The sequence below is a fragment of the Melitaea cinxia genome, chromosome 6 (assembly GCF_905220565.1).
Source record: "Melitaea cinxia chromosome 6, ilMelCinx1.1, whole genome shotgun sequence".
Taxonomy (NCBI): Eukaryota; Metazoa; Arthropoda; class Insecta; order Lepidoptera; family Nymphalidae; genus Melitaea; species Melitaea cinxia.
In genome coordinates, this window is record NC_059399.1 from 13,372,597 (window position 1) to 13,393,778 (window position 21,182).

The 21,182-nt window shown below is 33.3% G+C and overlaps 2 protein-coding genes across 2 annotated transcripts in view; one reads left to right on the forward strand and one right to left on the reverse strand.

The window, feature by feature from the left end:
* Window positions 1–1,250, forward strand: part of LOC123654402 (proteasome-associated protein ECM29 homolog) — a 30,501-nt gene extending 29,251 nt beyond the window's left edge. Inside the window, exons 36-37 of the mRNA XM_045590311.1 lie at window positions 853–924; window positions 1,024–1,250. Of these exons, the coding sequence (XP_045446267.1) occupies window positions 853–924; window positions 1,024–1,154 (203 nt within the window). The 3' untranslated portion in view covers window positions 1,155–1,250. The remainder of the gene's footprint in view (window positions 1–852; window positions 925–1,023) is intronic.
* Window positions 1,251–5,066: 3,816 nt separating this feature from the next.
* On the reverse strand, window positions 5,067–20,830 carry LOC123654752 (LMBR1 domain-containing protein 2 homolog). Its single transcript, XM_045590637.1, has 10 exons — window positions 20,115–20,830; window positions 18,162–18,331; window positions 17,548–17,926; window positions 16,996–17,166; window positions 13,631–13,808; window positions 8,986–9,167; window positions 7,480–7,719; window positions 6,743–6,944; window positions 5,836–5,937; window positions 5,067–5,254 (listed from the first exon to the last, which is right to left on the reverse strand). Exons 1-10 carry the CDS (start codon window positions 20,286–20,288, stop codon window positions 5,067–5,069), a joined length of 1,986 nt encoding a protein of 661 aa, XP_045446593.1. The 5' UTR covers window positions 20,289–20,830.
* Between the last annotated feature and the right edge of the window lie 352 nt (window positions 20,831–21,182).

Sequence of the window (21,182 nt, forward strand, 5' to 3'; positions counted from 1 at the left end):
TATTTTTAGTTATTGATTTTTTTAATATAATTTTGTTTTGTTTTTTATTCTGAATGTTGTCTTGTCTTGTTGTACTAACCCAATATGGACTTATACTTTGGTCTGAAATAAAGTATTATTATTATTATTATTATTAAAATTAAAATAGGCACCCGGTTTTATTTATTTTTTATTTATCGTCTTTCTCGTCGATAATATTGAAGACGAGAAGTTTCTCTTCCTAAAACGACAAAATTCGACAAAATTACGATGTCATGTTAGCTTCCGTAGAGATAAATATCACAGATCACTAAAATTTAATGATTATCTCTTCTTGACGTAACGAGAAGAGTATCGCGTGCACGCATGTTAGCTACTGTAGACATAGAGAGATAATACGAGAAAAGGGGTAGACAAAATTTTGTCGTGGCGCGCATGCTAGGCCTGCTGGTCATTGAAAATTACAACAAGGTCGTTATTAAAAGATATTACTGAAAGAGACATATAATAATGACGTAAACCTAATTGATAAATATTCATACGTCATTATTATTCATGAAATATTAGGTATAAATAATATCGTTATCAATAATCAGATAAAGACGGCAATAGAAGTTGTCAGATCGATCTGCAAGGGAAACTAATCTTTATCATCTATGAATCCAAACGGCGTTCAACCTTAGGGTGGTACACCACTTTCTTGGGCGACGGTATATGTACCGTGTATACATCCATAATGCATTTAATAAAGAGCGGTTATTTTAATATTACAAACAGACTCCAATTTTATTTATTTGTATAGATTGTTTGCGATGTTAGTTGGGGGTGTATTAAAATTTTTCTTTGCTTATGAAAGTATTTTTTTTCTTACAGAGAATAGCAACCAAGTGAGACATAGGAGAGATGCACTTAATTTAATGGAAATTTTAATAAAACAATTAAAAGGTAAGTAATCTATTATTGATTAGGTAATAATTATAATGATTAACTTTTTTGATATTTATTACCACATTATATATAATTATAATATATTTTTATTTACAGAATTAAATAAAACGGAAGAGTTAAATAAACTAAAAAACATTTATCAGACTTACGCTCCAGATTTATCGAAAGAGTCATCACACGAGTTGCGGTCCAAAGTAGATAATATTAAAGTTTACTTTAAGCAATGAAGGACACCTCTATATCTAAACAATGAAATGTCAAATGTAATCTACCAAATGTATTAAATGTCTTTCCAAAAAAATTTTTTTTTATTTAAACAACAACTTTAGTGCTTTCATTTTATGTAAAATTAATACATTTGATAAATTGGCAATAATTTTAAAGTGATTTTTTTGGATTTATTTTTATTTGCTGTTTATTTTCATACACGCGTGCTCGACTGTTCGTAAGTTAAGCAAATTAATGCTTGCGTTATAGGTAACATCTGACAGACATAGATACATATATTGTTTACTTTTTTGATAAACAGACATATAAATATATGTATTAAACCTAGACTCAGGGCAGGAATCGAACCCACAACCCTCGAGCGATAAAGTACAAAATGGCTACGAACTGGTGTAGTAATTTTAATTATATGGATAAGCACAATATTCTCGCTTTATGTGCTGCCTTAGTAATAGTTCAGGGAAAACAAATACCAAATTCTTTCCGCTTCGGGTATTCCTTAGGGGCTACCCCTAGGATCTTTGTTATTTAACATTTTTATAATCGACCTAACGACAATAATTCTTAAATTTTCAAAATTTAAGTTTTCAAATGGAACTTAAATGAAATTTGGAAGAATGTGACAATAAAGGGCATTGAATGCGTGAATGGATTGTTTGTTGATTGCGGCACTCTTCTGCATGGCCTGTTTTTATATATAGTACTTTAGGATTGGTATAGTTGTTTGACTAGTTGGTCGACAAGTTCTTTGACTTAACGTATCATCAATTGAAATATCCATGTACAAAAATAAGCGTAACAATGTTCATAATCGTTATCCAACATAATTATTATTCTCGATGTACGTTTATATAGTATGTGATTAAACAAAAACAAGAAGTTAGGTTTATCACATGTATTTATTTAATGCAACGCATTTAAAAGTATGGAATGGAACAAACAATATTTATAACATTTATATTAAATTTACATTACGAACACCACTAAAGTGTATACAGTTATATAAAACTATAAATTAATAATCTGCAAAGAAAGTTAATTGTATAATAAATATATGATTGATTCAGTTTGTAACATTCAAAGTATATAATGAGCGATATTATCAATTTAATTTCGTTTTTTTTCATTATTTATTCTTGTCCTCAACACGAACAAAATAAGACAGAACCAGAAAGTACCAAATTTAATATGACATCAATAAAATTAGCACGACTATTAATTGTTAAGAAGAAAATATTAAGAAGAAAGTGTTGATTATAATAAAAACTTTAATAAAGATAGACGTAAAACTAGTTATTTTTTAATTGCAGCCATGATTATGAAAACATAAAAAGATAAGTATATTCGAATAAATCACATTGTATGGGCTTTAGAAAATAAATTCAATTAAATAATCATTCAAATAAATAAACAATTTTGCTATTGTGAATTTTTCAATTAAGATTACTAGTTACTGACGTTGGCCGGTTTAGGCCCTATATTCTTTAATTTATTACGTTTGCATTGACAGTTTAACACAAAATTCGAAACATTTCTAAGGCGAATATGTCCCAGCTGCAACAATATCACTATTTAAATTAGGGCTTTATGTTAAACTGCTTTATGAAACAATTATGCATATAACGCAATATATAAAAATAGTTAAAATATTTCGATAAATTTCTACATTCATTATTATGATAATAAATTAAATTAACAATAAAATAAATTAATTACATGATGATTTTATGGCGCAATCTATTAAAACAAAGCTTAATTAACTATCAAATAACGAAAAACAACGTAAAGCAAAATCTTTTTGTACAAAATCACTATTCTTAAAAATAAGCTCGCATGAAGTATTACATTATCGTGAAAATACACTAATATTATATAATAATTAATTTAATATTATACTAGTTAATTACGTGTACATTTCTTATATTCGTGAAGGTATACTCGTTAATGACGTTATACAAATGCTTAAATATATACAGACAACTTATGTTTAATGCATTTTTAAAACTGCTTGCAGGTTATGAAAAGCAATTGTTTTTTACTTAGTGAATATAAAATTTCAACAAAATATTTATCATTTTTTCGGGATAAAGTGGTATAAAAGAATACAACTTTATCCTAAAAAATGTAATAGTTACAGAAACTTTATAGAAAAAATTGCAAAATGTAAATGTTGCTTTTACATAAATATTATTTAAAAGTACTTTTTCTGTTACTTTGTTAATTAATTCAAAAGAATTATGGTTATAATACAGAATACTTTTGATTGCAACATTGTTACTTTTAATAATATTTGTGAATGCTGCCATAAATGAATTGGCCATCATATTTTTATAATTCCTGTGATTAGTCAATAGGTTGGTCAAGTGCGAGTTGTCTGTGAAAATAAATCATAATGGTTCGTTTTCTTTTAATGCAGATTTATGTGACTTTTATGCTAAGATTATTTTAATATACGGCAAGAAAAGTCAGTAAAACAGAAAGTTGGTCAAATTTAATAAGTATGCATTTTAGATTTCACCTTTCTGTTTCCACTATATCGTCACGGTAAAAATCATACGAAATAAAATTAATAAAAATTGTATTGGCCAATAATAATTTACAAATAAACGGATAAAACGACGAATTGGTTTATGTTCAAGCATAACTATTATATATATAAGAATTATTGTAAATAAACGAAATATGAATTTTTTACTCATTCAAAAAGTAACTTCAAATCTTATTTCAACCTTTTTTTATATAAATATCGTAATATTATTATCACAAACAAAACAATTGAAGAGTATAATAAATTAAAGATGTTATCATACATGGCAATTTTTATCTCAAGTGTTTATGTACAATAATTTAAATTGCGTATAACCCATATATTTATTAATTCAGTGAAGACGACAAATATCATAATAGGCCAATAACATATACCACAATGAGTCACTTAATTAATCTAATAATCGATGGTATCCAAAGTATAACTTAGCGTACTGGCCTGATTTAAATTTTTATTGTGGATAATTAAGGTTTACCGAATTTAAGTTTTTAACCTTTTACGGTCACTACGGGTGAATGTGTTTTTGGCGTCTGCGACATTGTCGAAACATTGAAGTTTTCAAAACAACAATCTCGGTAAGTTTCGTAGTGTTAAACATATTTGTCAAAAATAAACATAAACATGTACGGTTTTGTTTTAGATTAAGTCCTTTACATACCGAGTTACGCTGTATTGTGTGGGCTTCTTCCTGGCGGACCGCTGTCCATCCGGCTATAGGCTTCTACCTCTCGGGATCTTATCAATTTAGACCTAATGGACCAAGGACACTCCTATTGACAGAGGCGGTGCCCTTGTGGGTTTGTGGGCGACATCTATCGCGCGACTACAAACTACGTAACTAGAGAAAACTGACGTATGCGACATCGCGCTATCAAAGTTTTCAGAGCGATTGAGTAATATATACAAGAACCCGACAACAACCGTTGGGGCGTTAGCCCACCAGACACAGCACCCGTCTGGTCGGAGAATCCTCCCTTTGCGATGGTGGGCGAGGAAATCAACACGTTGTTCCTTACACCGCCACAGGTTTATATATATATATATATATATATATATATTTGGGTGTGTTCATACATATGTTGTTATCATGTCCGGATGGTTACGCTTCAGAACTTAAGGTCTAGTAATTTTACAGCAGTGGCGCAAAAGGCCGCTGCACGTCATCGAAGAGAGATCTTCAATGGTGATGTCACTGTATGGTCGTCAGATATTTCATTATAACAATCGCGGTAAACCCTGTAGTATTTAGCAAATTTGTCAAAAATTAATTTAACCATGTACGAGTATTCGGTTTTAGACCTTTACACCCACCGAGTTACACTTCAGAACTTAAGGCCTAGTAATTGCACGGCGGTAGAGGGCGCTACACGTCGTCGAAGAGACCCCGCGGCGGCATCGTCATGCTGCGTGGGGGGTGCGGGGGGAGGGTCCCGGCCCCGAAGCGGCGGTCGATCTCGTCCTCAATGGTGACGTCACTGTATGGTCGCCGGGTCTCGGGGCTCGGGGTGACGTAGTAATCTGAGTCCACGTCGTGAAGCAGCCCGGTGCGGGCTGGAAAGTGACGCACGTGCACAATAACCGATTATTACACGACGACGCGTTGGCGCTAGGGTTACACTACTGCGCTTGCGGTGTGGATTCGATCCCCGCTCGTGACTTTAGTAGGGCACATTAAAAAAATATTCTGCTGAAAATCTGTAACAAACCGACTGGGGAATAATAATACTGCTTTCAAGCAGTGTTGTATTTCTGTGAAGAATAAAGTAGCCAGAGCTTCTTAGGTGGATGGGGGGTAGGGTACCGCAATGCGCTTGCGATACTTTTTTATTGCAAGCCTCTATAAGTTAAGGTAGTCGCTAACCACCAGGTGAACTGTATGCTTGTTTGCTGACCTATTTGTATGACAAAAAATGAGAAACATTTGTATAGGCCATACAGATGTTTGTAGTGGTCCGGGCGTTTGTGCTTGTATATAGTGTGTGTTTCAGGACCCCAACAAGGGATTTACTGAAATAAATAAATAATAAATAAATAATAAATAAATAATAAATAAAGGAATAATTTTTTGCTCACATTCGAAAAAAAACCGACTTCAATACATCTAAAACATATGGTAAGTGTGGTCGTATTACCTCCATCCTGGTTGTCCCTTGTAGTCCTGTAGTTGGAGAATCGGTCGTTGTACTCACGGCGTCTTGCTAGTGATTCTTCTGCTCGTTGACGCTTACGTTTTTCTGTAAAAACACGTTTTAATATGAGGAAATTATAAAGAAATTCGTTCATGTTAAGCAGTAAAACTCCGTAAGGTAATCACTGTGAATATATATAGGTTTAATACGCCTATTCACAGAGGAACAATAAAGAAAATTGAGCTCCTAAGCAGGATAAGAGGATTTTATAATTTTTTTATAAAGAATTTAAAATAATAATTGTGTTTGCTCGCAAACGAAAAATAATAGAATAAACGTCAGCTTTCGATTAAATTAAAAATTATAAAAATCGGTACACCCAGTAAAAAGTTATTGCGGATTTTCGAGAGATTCCCTCGATTTCTCTGGGATCCCATCATCAGATCCTGGTTTCCTTATCATGGTACCAAACTAGGGATATCCCCTATCCAACAAAAAAAGAATTATCAAAATCGGTACATCCAGTAGAAAGTTATGCGGTATAATACAACGTAGGTCGACGAAAAAGCGTCAAGTAAAAACGCATTATTAGATATAACTCGAAAAGTAGTTGTTAGATTTGAAATACATTTAAATGGGACCAATTGGCACACACCACCTTTCGATTAAAACAAAATTTGTCGAAATCGGTCTACCCGGTTAAAAGTTCTGATGTAACATACATAAAAAAAAAGTACAGTCGAATTGAGAACCTCCTCCTTGTTTGGAAGTCGGTTAAAAATGAAAAACAACATTAAACTTTATTTGGACTTTGTTGATATATATTTACTAACTTAGTAAGTTAACATTTACTTGAATAGTGGTTAAGAAATAATAACGAAAAATACTTCATAATACAAATTATACTGACCTCGCTTTACAATCTCTCTTCCTTCATCAACTAAGTCGGTAGTGAGTTCATCATCACCAACGAACTGCTGGAAACCGCAAAGTGACAATAGCCTACTGCCCAGTGAGAGATATGTAGCCAGACACAGTAGAACTACCAACATTGGGAAGTATATGTTGAAACCTTCCGCTATGATGCCTAACACGTCCATGTGTCCCATTATCTGTAAATAATTATTTTCTATTAATTTGACTGTTACAAATAAAATTAGTTAAAGCGTGTTCTTAGTTTGTACTATTCGAAGTTCAGTTCGATTTGTGTTACAATTTTTTAATAGTAGATCTGGTGGACATTGCGTGACATCATCATCATCATCATTACAGCCTATACAGTCCACTGCTGGACATAGGGCTCCACAAGTTTACGCCAAAAATAACGTGAACTCATGTGTTTTGCCCATAGTCACCACGCTGGGCAGGCGGGTTGGTGACCGCAGTACCGCCTTTGTCGCACCGAAGACACGATTGCGTGACATATTGGTGCTTATTTATCGAAGATTTCCCTTGTTTTATTTTATGAAATTTGTTTAAATGAGAAAAGGGGAAAGAGAAAGTACAGAGTGAACAAAATAAATTTTGTCTGTACTTTAAACTTTTCCTAGTTCTTCAATAAGTAACTGATTAAGAAAAAAATGTATTTACAGGTACATTACACTTACTAGATTAAATTTTTTAATGACCCTACACTATTTCACTCACCTGAGTATAATACGTCTCCATAACCCTCTGTTTGATGACATGGGAGTCCATGTGAACTAAACTTAGGAAGTTGAGACACATGGCGGGTGTGAGCCGGCAGACCATCATGCCTGAGAAGATAAGGCTGTATTCGTTGGTCTGATGGTGAGGCGCCAGGTAGTACAGGTTCAGGAGACGAATTTTGAGCACGGTAGAGTACGCGCAGTAGAACATGTACCCAATTATTACGGTTGATATCGTCTGAAACATTCAAAGTTAGGTTTATTCGTTACGGTTTTAATGAGATGGGCCACAACTGGAAATATTGTGCTCATAGTGGAGCAGTGCAACCGGAGAAGTACCTCAACTTTACAGAAGATCACAGCTAAATAGTACTGCTCTCGATTGTTGTTCCTGTGGTGAGTAAGGTGGCCAGAGCTCATATGGATGTTCCTGATCTTGCAGGCTATAATCTAGAGTAACCGCTTACCATTAAGTGCCGTACGGTTTTACTAGACATCCTAACTGTAATCTATAATATAAAAGTGAGTCGCTGAATGTGTTGCTAAGGGCAAAACTCGAGAACGGTTGGACCGATTTCGCTAATTCTTTTTTTAAAATATTCCTTGAGGATGGTTCTTACGGAGAGAAAAAATCAAACAAAAAAAAATTTAAATTTCCTGAAAAAGTCTAAAAACAACACTTTTCTATACTCCCATACAAAAGATTTGTGATAATACTTAAAAGTCAATTTGAACTTTAATACCATACGACAAAGTTTGTGTTAGGCGATACGAAGTTCGCCGGGTCAGCTAGTTATATATATATATATATATATAAAATCGTTTTCAAAAATAGTTTTGTTATTGGGATTTTTACATAATATTTAAATAGGCCTACCACCACCGAGTGGTGGTGTTTTTCACACCTTTTCATTAAAAATTGTTTATTTTTTTAAATTCATTTGCATAATATACATACAAAATAATCAGTCGCTGTTAAATATGTTATACTTTTTGAAGATGTCACGATTAATTTCAAAGATCAATCCATCATGTTATTTTTATCATAAACTTTTCGTTACAGAAAAATTAAATGTATGTTTTTTCGTGATTTTAATAAAATACTAGCTGAGCGCCTCAGTGTCACTAGCGGGTTTTTTAATTTGAGGAAAAATATAGCCTTATAGCTCCCCTCGGTAAATAGGCTATCTAACACAAATAGATTTTTTTCAATTCGAATCAGTAGTTCCGGAGATTAGCGTGTTTTAGCAAGCAAACAAATAAACAAACTTTTCATCTTTATAATATTAGTATAGATAACAATTTTCCTCAATCATAAATAGTTTTGACATTGATTGATTCCCTCGAATTCTTTTGGAAGAACAAATACCGCAAATTATACAGTTATGACATTATCAGTAGAATTTATCTGATGTTTTGATACCGATGTGATGATTGTTTGTATACCAGTATTTATATAGACATGACATGCAATTTGTAGAATGACAAGAAACATCTAACTTACCACGATAGCAGCGTAATTGTAGTTTTTATTGGCGGCAATGACGATATTAGCGAATATCGACAACACGGGCTCTTTGGAGAAAAACGTGACTTCTGACCACACGACCGCTACAGACATGATGCACGTCACCACAGCCATCGCTTTCAGGAAATATTGTTTCAGCAGACACTCCCAATACCATTCTAAATAAAAGATAATCATAATAACAATTATTTTAATTACGCTTTGTAATCATTGATTTTTACAATTATAAACAGTTCAGTGTAGCTTAAGGATAAGTTACGTGTTAAATTAATGAGTAATTTGTTTCAAATCTGTAACATGGTCGGCGATGATGTTAAGGAAGAAATTTTCAGATCAATTTTTATCATTATTTGCAGTATTTGTTCCATTCCGCGGTGATGTTTAGTTAGTTAGTTATTTTACTCTTCAATGGTTTAATTAAATGATTAAGAGCCATTTCACAAAAATCGGTAACAATCCGCGAAATTGTAATATTTTGACGTCGTTAATCTCAGTGTTGGATGCAATAATGTAATTTATATTCTTGAAATATAATAGAGCAACCTTTGTTGTAGTCCATAGTCAGATCAGAATTTTGATTTATATTATGTGTAAAAAAAGTATTAACCTTTTCATCAGCCTCCTCCCTGGTTAAACGGTCGCAATGTATACTTTGAAGTCCTACTTTTCAATAACCTTTACGTTGAAACCATTTTAAAAAAATATCATAATATGTGGAATATAATTTTGTTGCGCACTATCGCAGATTTTTATTCCATTTGTATCTCTATTAAACGATAAAAAAAAAATTAAAGTTACGAATATTTTCCAAATAAGTACAATTTTAAAAGCGATATTTTTCTTAGAAAACTAAGAAATTTTAACGAACTATCTTCATCAAAGTAAACTTACATCATTAAGGAATACAAAAAAAAAAAAAAAAAAAAATTAAAAGATGTAATCATTTTTAATACATTTTATATTAAATAATAAAAAAGATAGTATATATTACCACGCATCAAGCCCAGTAAATCAGTCGAGCGCTAGCGCTCATAGAGGTAAGGTCCACGCCAAACTCTGCGCAGCCGTCTCTTTCGCTCACACGCGCCAAGCGCCTGTTGTTATAGCGGATAAACCGCATTTGATACTTTCGTAATAAAATATAAATAAAATAAACATATTACGAAAATGACTGTAAAATAATATAATGATAATTTCTGTAAACAAATGTATAATTTTCTTTTCTCACATTATCAATACAAATAGGCATTTCAATCTGTTTGTCTTGTTATTTGTTAATAAATATGTTTGTCGGTGTCGATGTCATAAAATGCTATTTTATTCATATCGTAAATATTAGATTCATTCGTAAACTGAAAAAACTAAATAAATTAAAAAAAAATTGTTTCATAAAATTGATTTTTTATTTTTATTTTAAATTTATTGACTGTTGTTATATAACATACTTGAAATTTTGAACAAATTAATTATGTAAAAAACATTTTATACCATAGTTATAATTTTTATTATACATCAGAAAATGATCAAATTGGTCTTTTGGTTGTCACACTATATTTACTAGCACAAAGATCGCGCGGCTCGTACGACTCGCGCGATGCGACCAAATTTACCTAAACTTGCAGAGCGTAAAATTGTGAAATGGCTCTTAATAAGTTGTAACAAAAGAATCGTTAAAGTTAGAACAATTGATTGATTTTGTGGAAGTTTCAAATGAAATTAATTGAAATATAATCAATATTAAAATGCTCTGCAATTTACCAGCATAAGCCCTGACTAAGCATGGCGTCAATTACACAATGCCGGATAGATTGATAGCATGCTACAGTACAGGGCCATCCAATTCACTGTGAATGAAACAACTAGAGGCGTTGTAGCGAGGGGGTGTCCGCAGGAGGGGTCCTTTCCCCACTTCTGTGGAACATAGTGATCGACGAACTGATTATCTTGTTCAATGACCGCAGATTTCTCACAGTGGGCTATGCAGACGACTTAACTGTACTCGTCAGTGGACCTTCTGAGAAGACAGTCTGCGACCAAACGAGGGCTGCATTAAAAGTCGTTGAATAGTGGCGTATGGACCACTAACTAACAGTGAACCCCGCTAAGACGGAACTTGTGATGTTCACAAATAAACGGAATTTAGGGAACCTTAAACTCCCTAAATTATTTGGCACCCGTCTTGCCCTGACCAAGGAGGTCAAGTATCTTGGAGTAATCCTGGATAGTAAGGCCGTTACGGTGAAGGCTTTTTGTTCGACATTTATGCCAGTAGCATCTGGTGTTCCCCAAGGCTCTCATTTCGGCCCGCTTCTTTTTAATTTATTTATAAATGACGTAGGTTCTATCCTGAAATATTCTGACTTACTGATATATGCTGACGATATGAAAATATATAAGAAAATTAAAACATCTATTGATTGTCAATTATTACAAATCGATCTGAATGAATTGAGTATTTATTGTAAAAACAATCACCTGACTCTGAATCCCAAAAAGTGTATCATTATGTCATTTTCTAGGACTGAGTCTTTGAAATATGATTTTTTTTAAACAATAATTTGTATATCTAAGTGATTTTTTTCTCTTTTTGATAGTTAATTTAATTTTTATTCTTTTAATTGATTTTAAATTTATGATTTTTCAGATGACATGTCTGTTTAGTATTATTAGTGGAAACTTTATTGATAAATGTGTTTTTGTAAGAATATTAATTGTATGTGATGTTTATATTGTTTGTTTCCCAAATAAAAAAAAAATAAAAAAATAAATAAATAGCAAACTTCTTTGGAACAGGCAATTAGACTCAAAAATCAACAAAGCCAGCATAATCCTTTGTCAATGCAAACGGCTTCTCGGCAAAAGCTGGGGCATATCACCTAAAATTACTCTATGGCTTTACAAAACCATTGTCAGGCCTATAATCACCTACAGTGCGGTAATCTGGTGGCAGAGAACAGAACTTACAACCGTTAAAAATAAGCTCCAGCGGTTTCAGAGAATAACATGCTCTGCAATCACTGGCTGCATGCGTACCGCCCCCACGGCAGCTCTTGAGGTTATGCTTGACCTGGCACCGCTTGATCTGTTTATACAACAGGAGGGTCCACACAACAAACTTTGGAGCAACCTTGTGAGCTATGAGCCATGCACTTGCTGCTCCATGTGATAGGATTCCCAAACAACATATTTTTGAAAGGAAATACCATATACAACCATTTGAGGCTGAAAGAGACCAGTCCGGCATACGTGAGGTCCGCATTTACATGAATGGCTCCAAAATGGGGTCTGGCACCGGTGCCGGAGTGTACTCACAAGACCTTAATATCAGTTTATCACTAACGTTGGGCCAACACAGCTCCATCTTTCACTGTGAGTGTGTTGCGATACCCCACGCTGCCACCGTCGTCCTGTCAAAAGGCATTAGGGATTGCAACATCCGTATTCTGTCGGACAGCATGGCTGTACTTAAAGCACTAGGGAGCAATTCGACAAACTCTAGTCTTGTATACGAATGTCATCAAACCCTGGAAGTACATACTCACACATATGAGACATATCATATAATGAGGTAATCCTCCAGTGGATAAAAGGACATAGTGGATCACACGGAAAGGATGCCGCCGACGAGCTTGCAAGACAGGGGTCCAATACTAAGGTTGCCGGTCCAACCACCCTAATGCCGCTACCATTTGGACAACTGCGCTCGTGTGTAAGGCAACGCACACGTGCAACTCACAATGCCCTTTGGGCAAACCAAACCGGCTGTAGACAGTCCAAAATGATACTCACGGAAGTATCACCGCACCTATCGTGCGGACTACTCAGTCTTAACCATCTGGACATCCGAATAGTTGTTGGCACGATTACCGGCCACATGTCACTTAATCACTAACTATTCATTATGAATGCGACAGACAGACCTCTTTGCAGGGGATGTCTGGCTGCTGAAGAAACAGCCGTCCACGTAATCCTGGAATGCAAGGGAGTGGCCGCATAGGGCTACCATCCTTAAGGAAATAAGGACGCTCCGAGAAGCCTGTGAACGCCCCAGGAGGCTTCTGAGCTTCTGGAAGGAGCTGGGCTGGCTGAATTAGTCAGCCCTCTTTTCACTTATAACGGACCACCTTTGTGTCTAAATGAGGAAAACCGAGCTCACAACAATATAATACAATACATGCTCTGCAATCCAATTTTATGTGATGAGCAAAATTGATTAAACTCTACGACTAACTTAATTTAACTTCTGACTAAATAATTTGGCTTCCCTACACGGGCTAAGTTGTATAAACTTAAAGCAAAGTTTACGTTGTTCTTCTAGTTAGAAACAAATAATGCACACAAAGTGTAGTATGCCTCAAACTTAAAACACATAGTGAACTAAATATTTTACATTCAGAATCTTTTTTCTGTAAGGTATCTGGAATAGATCACTAGTTATTCAAATTTATTACTTTGAAAGTTATTGTATATCATATGGTGGCAGGTTTTGTCTGTGTGTGTGTAATTGTGTATATAAATATTTACGCAAAACAAATCCTCATGTTTCTTCATACATTCTTGAGGTGCAGCACGCGCTCTGGTGTAGGGTCAGTGTAGAGTCAGTGTAGAGCTAGAGCGGTACCTATGAGCGGCGGGTAGAGCAGGCGCGCGAGGCGCGGGCGCGGCGTGTGGAAGGAGTGCGCGAAGCGCGCGTCGGGCGAGCGCGCGTTGGCCGCCACGTCCTCGAGGTGCAGCACGCGCTCCAGCGTCAGCGCCCACTGCGTCTCCGTGCGCTGCAGCACGTGCAGAGCCTTGATTGTCTGAGACAATAATAAAAACGTCAAAAATATATTTATCTACACTAATGTTGTAACATTCTACTTATGTTTCCAATACTTGACTTATAATTACTACTGTTATAGCGCAGACAACAAAACACTCAATTTAAGCAATTTCACATGATAGTATAATATCCACATCGATATTGTAAAATCTCATTATAACATCGCGCGCATGCGCGCAGCTGCGCTCTCATTGGTTAGATTTTAATGGCGGCAAAATCACTGTGACAATACACGTACGCGTGAATTTAATTTAATAAATTGAAAGTTAAAAATGGATAGCGACGATGATATTTGTACGCCTCCGGATATTCTAGAATTGGCAACAAAATTAACTCACAATCTTTTGCCAGAAAAATCTAGAAAATTATATGAAAACGAATATAATAACTTATTCCGACTCCGTCTACGAGCTCTACTGCTTGCCCCGCGACCGCTACAGCTGCTGGATCAATAATTAACATTAACTTTCAAAATTGTACCATCCAAAATTTGAACAATTATTATAAATAAACTATTGTCAGCTTTTACTCTTGTTGTTTGATTAATTGCATTAGTGAAGATAAAGTAGTGTATGCAACTGCATATAACACGGGTATTAAAACACTCGTTACTATTATGAAACTCGCTGCGCTCGTTTCATAAACTCAGACTCGTGTTTTAATACCCTTCATTATATGACAGTTGCATAAACTACTATTTTCGTACCACTTGCTCAAAAAAGTGACATTCTATGCCATAAAAAGCGAACATAACAATATTCATTTTTAATCTGTTAAAAACAGGGAAAGAAAACTGAACTGAATTTCATTCATCCTCTAGGGGGAGAATGTGATTTAAATTTGGAATACTTACCGAAATTTATACTGAACTACATCTGTGTTTACACCATTGAGTTTGTACATAAAGCATTATACATCTTTTTGAAAAAGAAATACGCATTTATTATGATTATTAAATAATATTACGTTAACCGACGAGGCCGTATGAGTTTGATGCCTTTGCTTTTCCGACAAAAAAATATTAGTCTAGGAATTTGCCGCGTTTTTGTTTTCTTCAAATACATAAACGTTAAGTTTAATAATTGGACCAATGTTTCGAATGTTAACTTTTACTTTTAATTGTCATTATTTTTAATAAATGCTTATCTCATATTATTATTGTGTTAATTTTTTCGCAAATGGTACGAAAAGTAGAGTATATTCCTCGGTGGTAAAGCTGTCTTAGTCTTGGGTGAACTTAAATCCCTCGCTACACTCAGAACTCGTCTTAAATTCCTCGCTTCGCTCGTGATTTAAGTTTTTAACACCTCGCTGCTTTCGTTTTGTCCAAGTTAATACAGAGACCGACATGTCGGGAGGACTCGTTTAGGTCGGCCAGCATTTGGCCTAACTCATCCATCGTCTCCGCAAAGATGACGATATCGTCGGCGAAACGAAGGTGAGAGATGTATTCGTCGTTGACGTTGATGCCTCGTTCCCCCCAATCCAAGGTCTTAAGAGCCATTTCACAATCGTGACACATTTCACAGTCGTACGAGCTGCGCGATCTTTGTGCTAGTGAGTATAGTGTGACAACCAAAAGACCATCTTGATCATTTTCTAATGTATAATAAAAATTAATAACTATGATATAAAATGTTTTTTACATAATTAATTTGTTAAAAATTTCAAGTCTGTCATAACAACAGTCAATAAATTTAAAATAAAAATAAAAAAATTTATGAAACAATTTTTTTTATATTGATTTAGTTTTTTGACTTTACGAATGAATCTAATATTTACGATATGAATAAAATAGCATTTTATTATGCACCAGAAAATCTGTGTGTGAATGTTAGTTGCATAGTTTTGGATGAAAGTAGACCATCAAATTTTGCCGGTTTTAATTTTTTTATAAACTCAATGACACCGACAAACATATTAATTAACAAATAACAAGACAAACAGATTGAAATGCTTATTTGTATTGATAATGACAAAAAAAAAAAAATAAGTTTTACATTTGTTTACAGAAATTATTACTATATTATTTTACAGTCATTTTCGTAATATATTTTTATTTTTATGAAAGTATCAAATGTGGTTTATCCACTACAACAACGAAAGAGACGGCTGCGCAGAATTTGTCGTGAACCTTACCTCTGAGAACGCTGGCGCTCGACTGATTTACTGGTCTTAATGCGTGGTAATATATACTATCTTTTTATTATTTAATATAAAATGTATTAAAAATGATTACATCTTTTAATTATTATATTTTTGTATTCCTTAATGATGTAAGTTTACTTTAATGAAGATAGTTCGTTAAAATTTCTTAGTTTTCTAAGAAAAATATCGCTTTTAAAATTGTACTTAATTGGAAAATATTCGTAACTTAAAACTTTTTATATCGATTAATAGAGATACAAATAGAATAAAAATCTATTCTAGTATTCAACAAAATTATATTATGTATATGTTTCAACGTAGAGGTTATTGAAAAGTAGGATTTCAAAGTATACATTGCGACCGGTTACCCAGGGATGATGCTGATGCAAAGGTTAATAATTTTATACACATAATATATATCAAAATTGTTTCTCCTTATTCCCTTACAACAAGGGTTGCTCTATTAAATTTCAATAATAGAAATTATATTATTGCATCCAATACTGAGATTAACGACGTCAAAATGTTTCAATTCCGCGGATTATTACCAATTTTTGTGAAATGGCTCTTAAAGACATCCTCCAGCGCAGTGGTAAACAGTTTCGGTGATATTACATCTGTCTGACTCCACGCCGGAGGGAAACGGGTCTTGTTCTCTGGTCCTGGACATGAATAGTCATCGTCGCCGCGTCGTACATATACCTCAGTACCTCGATATATCGCCAGTCGATATTACATCGCTGCAGAGTCCATAACAGCCTAGGTCTCGACAAAGTCGAAGGCTTTCTCGTAGTAGCCACAAATGCCATACACAGCGGCTGATTATATTCTTCTGTCTTTTGAATAATCTGCCGAACTGTATGGGTGTGGTGTGCTGTAGTCATTTCTAGCCTGCTCCGGTGGTTGGATTCGTAATAACCCTCGAAAATAGCTTATAGACGTGACTCAGAAGTATTTGATAATGAGATATATATATAGATGTATATGATAACCTTAATAAATACACCTTAACGTACCTTCTTATGCAAATTCACAAGTGACTTAAGTGAAGGTGGAGTAGGTCTTTCAGGTGGCGCCCGTGAGTTCAGTTTATCACGTAGTTGTATGGGTAACTTCTGTACTATTGTTTCAACATGCTGATTTAGAGGATGACCAGGGCCCACAGCTGCAGTAACGGAGTTCAAACTCTGTTGATATTTCCTTTATTCAATATTTTAAAAGTAAACTAATTTATAAACTTGAGCAAGTTTTTGAAATTTAGTAGCCAATTGAGTAACATATAGTATATGAGTGGCTTGACTGGGGCAGTACCAAGGTATTTTAAATGGGTCGGTTTAAAATAGATACTAAATACTAAAGTTTAATTTTATAAACACATACATAAAATATCATTCTTACAAATTATTTATTTTATGTTTGAAAGAACAGTTTCTTCATTTATAAAGACCATTGCTAAAATTGAATTATATATAAATTCTGTTTACTACAGCAAGATAAGTTTTCTTACACATTAAAAGCTTACACAAATATGTAACAAATCAAAAGTAGACCATTTACATTACAATTACCTCTAAAATTTCATCGACAGTCTCTTCAGCTTCACACTTGTCTGTGCTCAATTTTGCTATTTTAAAGTATGTGTATGTTAAAGTATAGTTTTTCTTTGAATTGTTCCATAAGTTCCTTGGTACTTCCACTAGTGAATAACCGAGCAGTAGAATTAAGAGGAATAATCCCCAAGTGTTACTGGCAGAAGATGCTATTGCCTTTATCTTTGAGCCGTCTAAATATACTCCTGGTTTCAATGCTATGTATATGAGCAGAATGCCACATATGAACAAATATGAGCCGTAGTATATAGCATTGTCGACTAATGCTGATTTTAGTTTTCCTTTCACAGTAAAGTCTCCAGCTTTGCTGTATGACTGCATCATTGGCATAATAAGCCTATAAAAGAATTAAAATATTAGAAATAAATTAAGCATTTTATATTATATATCATGATTCTGTTAGGTAAACAAAAAAAAATATATATAAGACAAAAATTAAATTATTTCAATAATGCCAGTAATAGTAGTCAAATCAATGGATTTGTCACACCATACAAAACGTAAGCCAAAAAACTAATTATTGAAAATGGTGAATAGTAGGTAAGAAAAAGCTTGGTTTCAAAATAACTTACCATGTCAAACATTGTGACGTCCAGTAAACGACACGCCAAAGATTGGGAAACACTGAGTCTGGTACATAGCTCCATGGCTCCTGACAATGTTTTTCTGGTGATGTTGTAGTACCTGGGTCTGCCTCTAGTGTGGTTGTCGTTGAGTTATCTATACACTGACGGTAAAATGTCTGAAATAGAAAATAAAATATTATTAAATATTGAATTATTATTTTTTGCTTTGTTTTCTTTTTACTTTTTTTTGTCAAGTTTTTTGTCTTATTTGTTCTCAAATTTTTTGTTGATGTTTTTTTGTATTGTAATAATATTTTATCTACACTAATGTTGTAACATTCTACTTATGTTTCCAATACTTGACTTATAATTACTACTGTTATGGCGCAGACAACAAAACACTCAATTTAAGCAATTTCACATGATGGTATAATATCCACATCGATATCGTAAAATCTCATTATAACTCATATAATTTATAGTTAGATTTTAATGGCGGCAAAATCACTGTGACAATACACGTACGCGTGAATTTAATTTAATAAATTAAAAGTTAAAAATGGATAGCGACGATGATATTTGTACGCCTCCGGATATTCTAGAATTGGCAACAAAATTAACTCACAGTCTTTTGCCAGAAAAATCTAGAAAATTATATGAAAAAGAATATAATAACTTATTCCGACTCCGTCTACGAGCTCTACTGCTTGCCCCGCGACCGCTACAGCTGCTGGATCAATAATTAACATTAACTTTCAAAATTGTACCATCCAAAATTTGAACAATTATTATAAATAAACTATTGTCAGCTTTTACTCTTGTTGTTTGATTAATTGCATTAGTGAAGATAAAGTAGTGTATGCAACTGCATATAACACGGGTATTAAAACACTCGTTACTATTATGAAACTCGCTGCGCTCGTTTCACAAACTCACACTCGTGTTTTAATACCCTACATTATATGACAGTTGCATAAACTACTATTAAGAATTCTTAAGTTGTAGAGAGTAATTTAATTTTTATTGGTATCTTTTTTGGGAACAACGACAACAAATGTATACATACTACTTGCATGTTAAGTTATCTTGTAATTGTGAGATACTTTGTAAATGTATTCTTAGTGTATTATGTTGTCTTCTTAATAAATAAAAATTAAATAAAGTTCACTGATTTCAAGATGTGACCAATAAGAATATAAAACTTACAAAACTTTACAACATGACAATTATAAAACTTGGCCAAATAAGGTTATCCTATATATCCTATTTATAAATACTCTTTTTCGGTACAAGCTGTTCGATTGTGGATGGCTTTACCCGTAAATATAAGGCGGGCACAATCACTAGGCACTTTTAAAAGTTACTGAAAGAAACACTATTTAAACTTATGAGTCACATTATAAGTTTATAAATTAATTTACTACAAATATATATTACTGACAATGACTTTAGCCGGTCCTTCTTCTCTTCTGTCGTATGTATATTCGTATTTTCATATTTTTTATATATTATGTTTATATATATTTGATATATATATGTATATATATGTGTGTATGAGTGTGTAATGTGTATATGTATGTATATTTACGTATTATATATATATATTATGTATGTACACCTCCATGCCGTCTAATGCTTTTGTCATGTCCTTTTCATGCTTGAGGTTGTCTGGAAGAGATCGCTCTTTTAGCGATAAGACCGCCTTTTGTACATGTCTATATTTTCTTTTTCGGTGTAAATTTTTTTTCTCTGATAGTGTACAATAAAGAGTATTTGTATAGTATTGTATTGTTATCATCTGAACAAAATTCTTTATCCATTCATGTTTAAATAGTAATACTAAAGTTTGAAAACTTATTCTAATGAAATGGTAAGGTCTCAAAAGATTTAAAAGTTGTATAATGAGATTTAAAGTACATAAGCAATGCAATTGTTGACATGTAAATAAACAATACTAACCGAAGATACATCCAGAGGCAGAATAAACATAATAACAAATGAAAAATACCATGCTGTTAATACAGACACGGTAACCAATATGTGATTCCTGTAGCAGTCTCCATATCTGTATAAAAGTGTAGCGGCTAGTATAAACGCTGAAATGATTTCTACTACAAACAATGTATAAGCCATTTTTGTAGGTTTGTTTACAGTTCATTTATGATAGAAAGGTACTTATTTTAATTTTTCTTAGGGGTTTTCTGGTTTTCTTTCCACACTCGTACAGCCTCTTGTTGTAATTGCTCAAAGCGAATTTGCGTTGACGATTTCAGTGGCAAAAGTATGGGTCTCTCAATTTCATACTCGGATGGACATTCTTCATAAAATAAAATACCTTTATCTGGCAAAATAGGATCAAAGTCGATAATCTTTTCTTCTTTTTGTTCCACTTTAGACATTTTTGTTAAAATAAATAATCTGTTGTGACATTTTTAATTATATTCTTTATTTTGAAAATAAAAAAAATAATTACAGTGTTTAAATGAACTTTTAAACTTGAACTTTTCAGGATTTTTTAAGTTTTAGTTTATAGGTTTGATTGATATTTTTTTTATTAGATCATCACATCACATTTCTAAACAAATTAATTTAAGATTTTAAGCCGAGGGCTCAGGCATAGATTATAAAAATATTGACATGTGACAGAAGCCACGATAGTAGAAATAGGTAATACCTAATACCTACCCCACCCCAGCCTGCAAAATAATGATACTTGTAATAAAAAAAATACTAATCGATAGATTTTCAATAGCTCAATTCAACTACGTTGTCCTTTTAAATTGCTCACCTTAAACTATTTCATTAAAAATCAAAAAAGTCGTTGAAAAATATTCTTTTATCAATATTTTCAAACTCGTATATCTTTTGATGTATACAATATTTTAAATTGCTCAAAGTGTTAAAAAACTGCTCAGGTTGCATTTATAATTGCTCAAGTATAGTTTCGAACAGATCCACTTTCCTTAATTTTTAAATAAATATAAAGAGTTTAAACAAATAAAATAATGATTTTGTAAAAAAAAAATA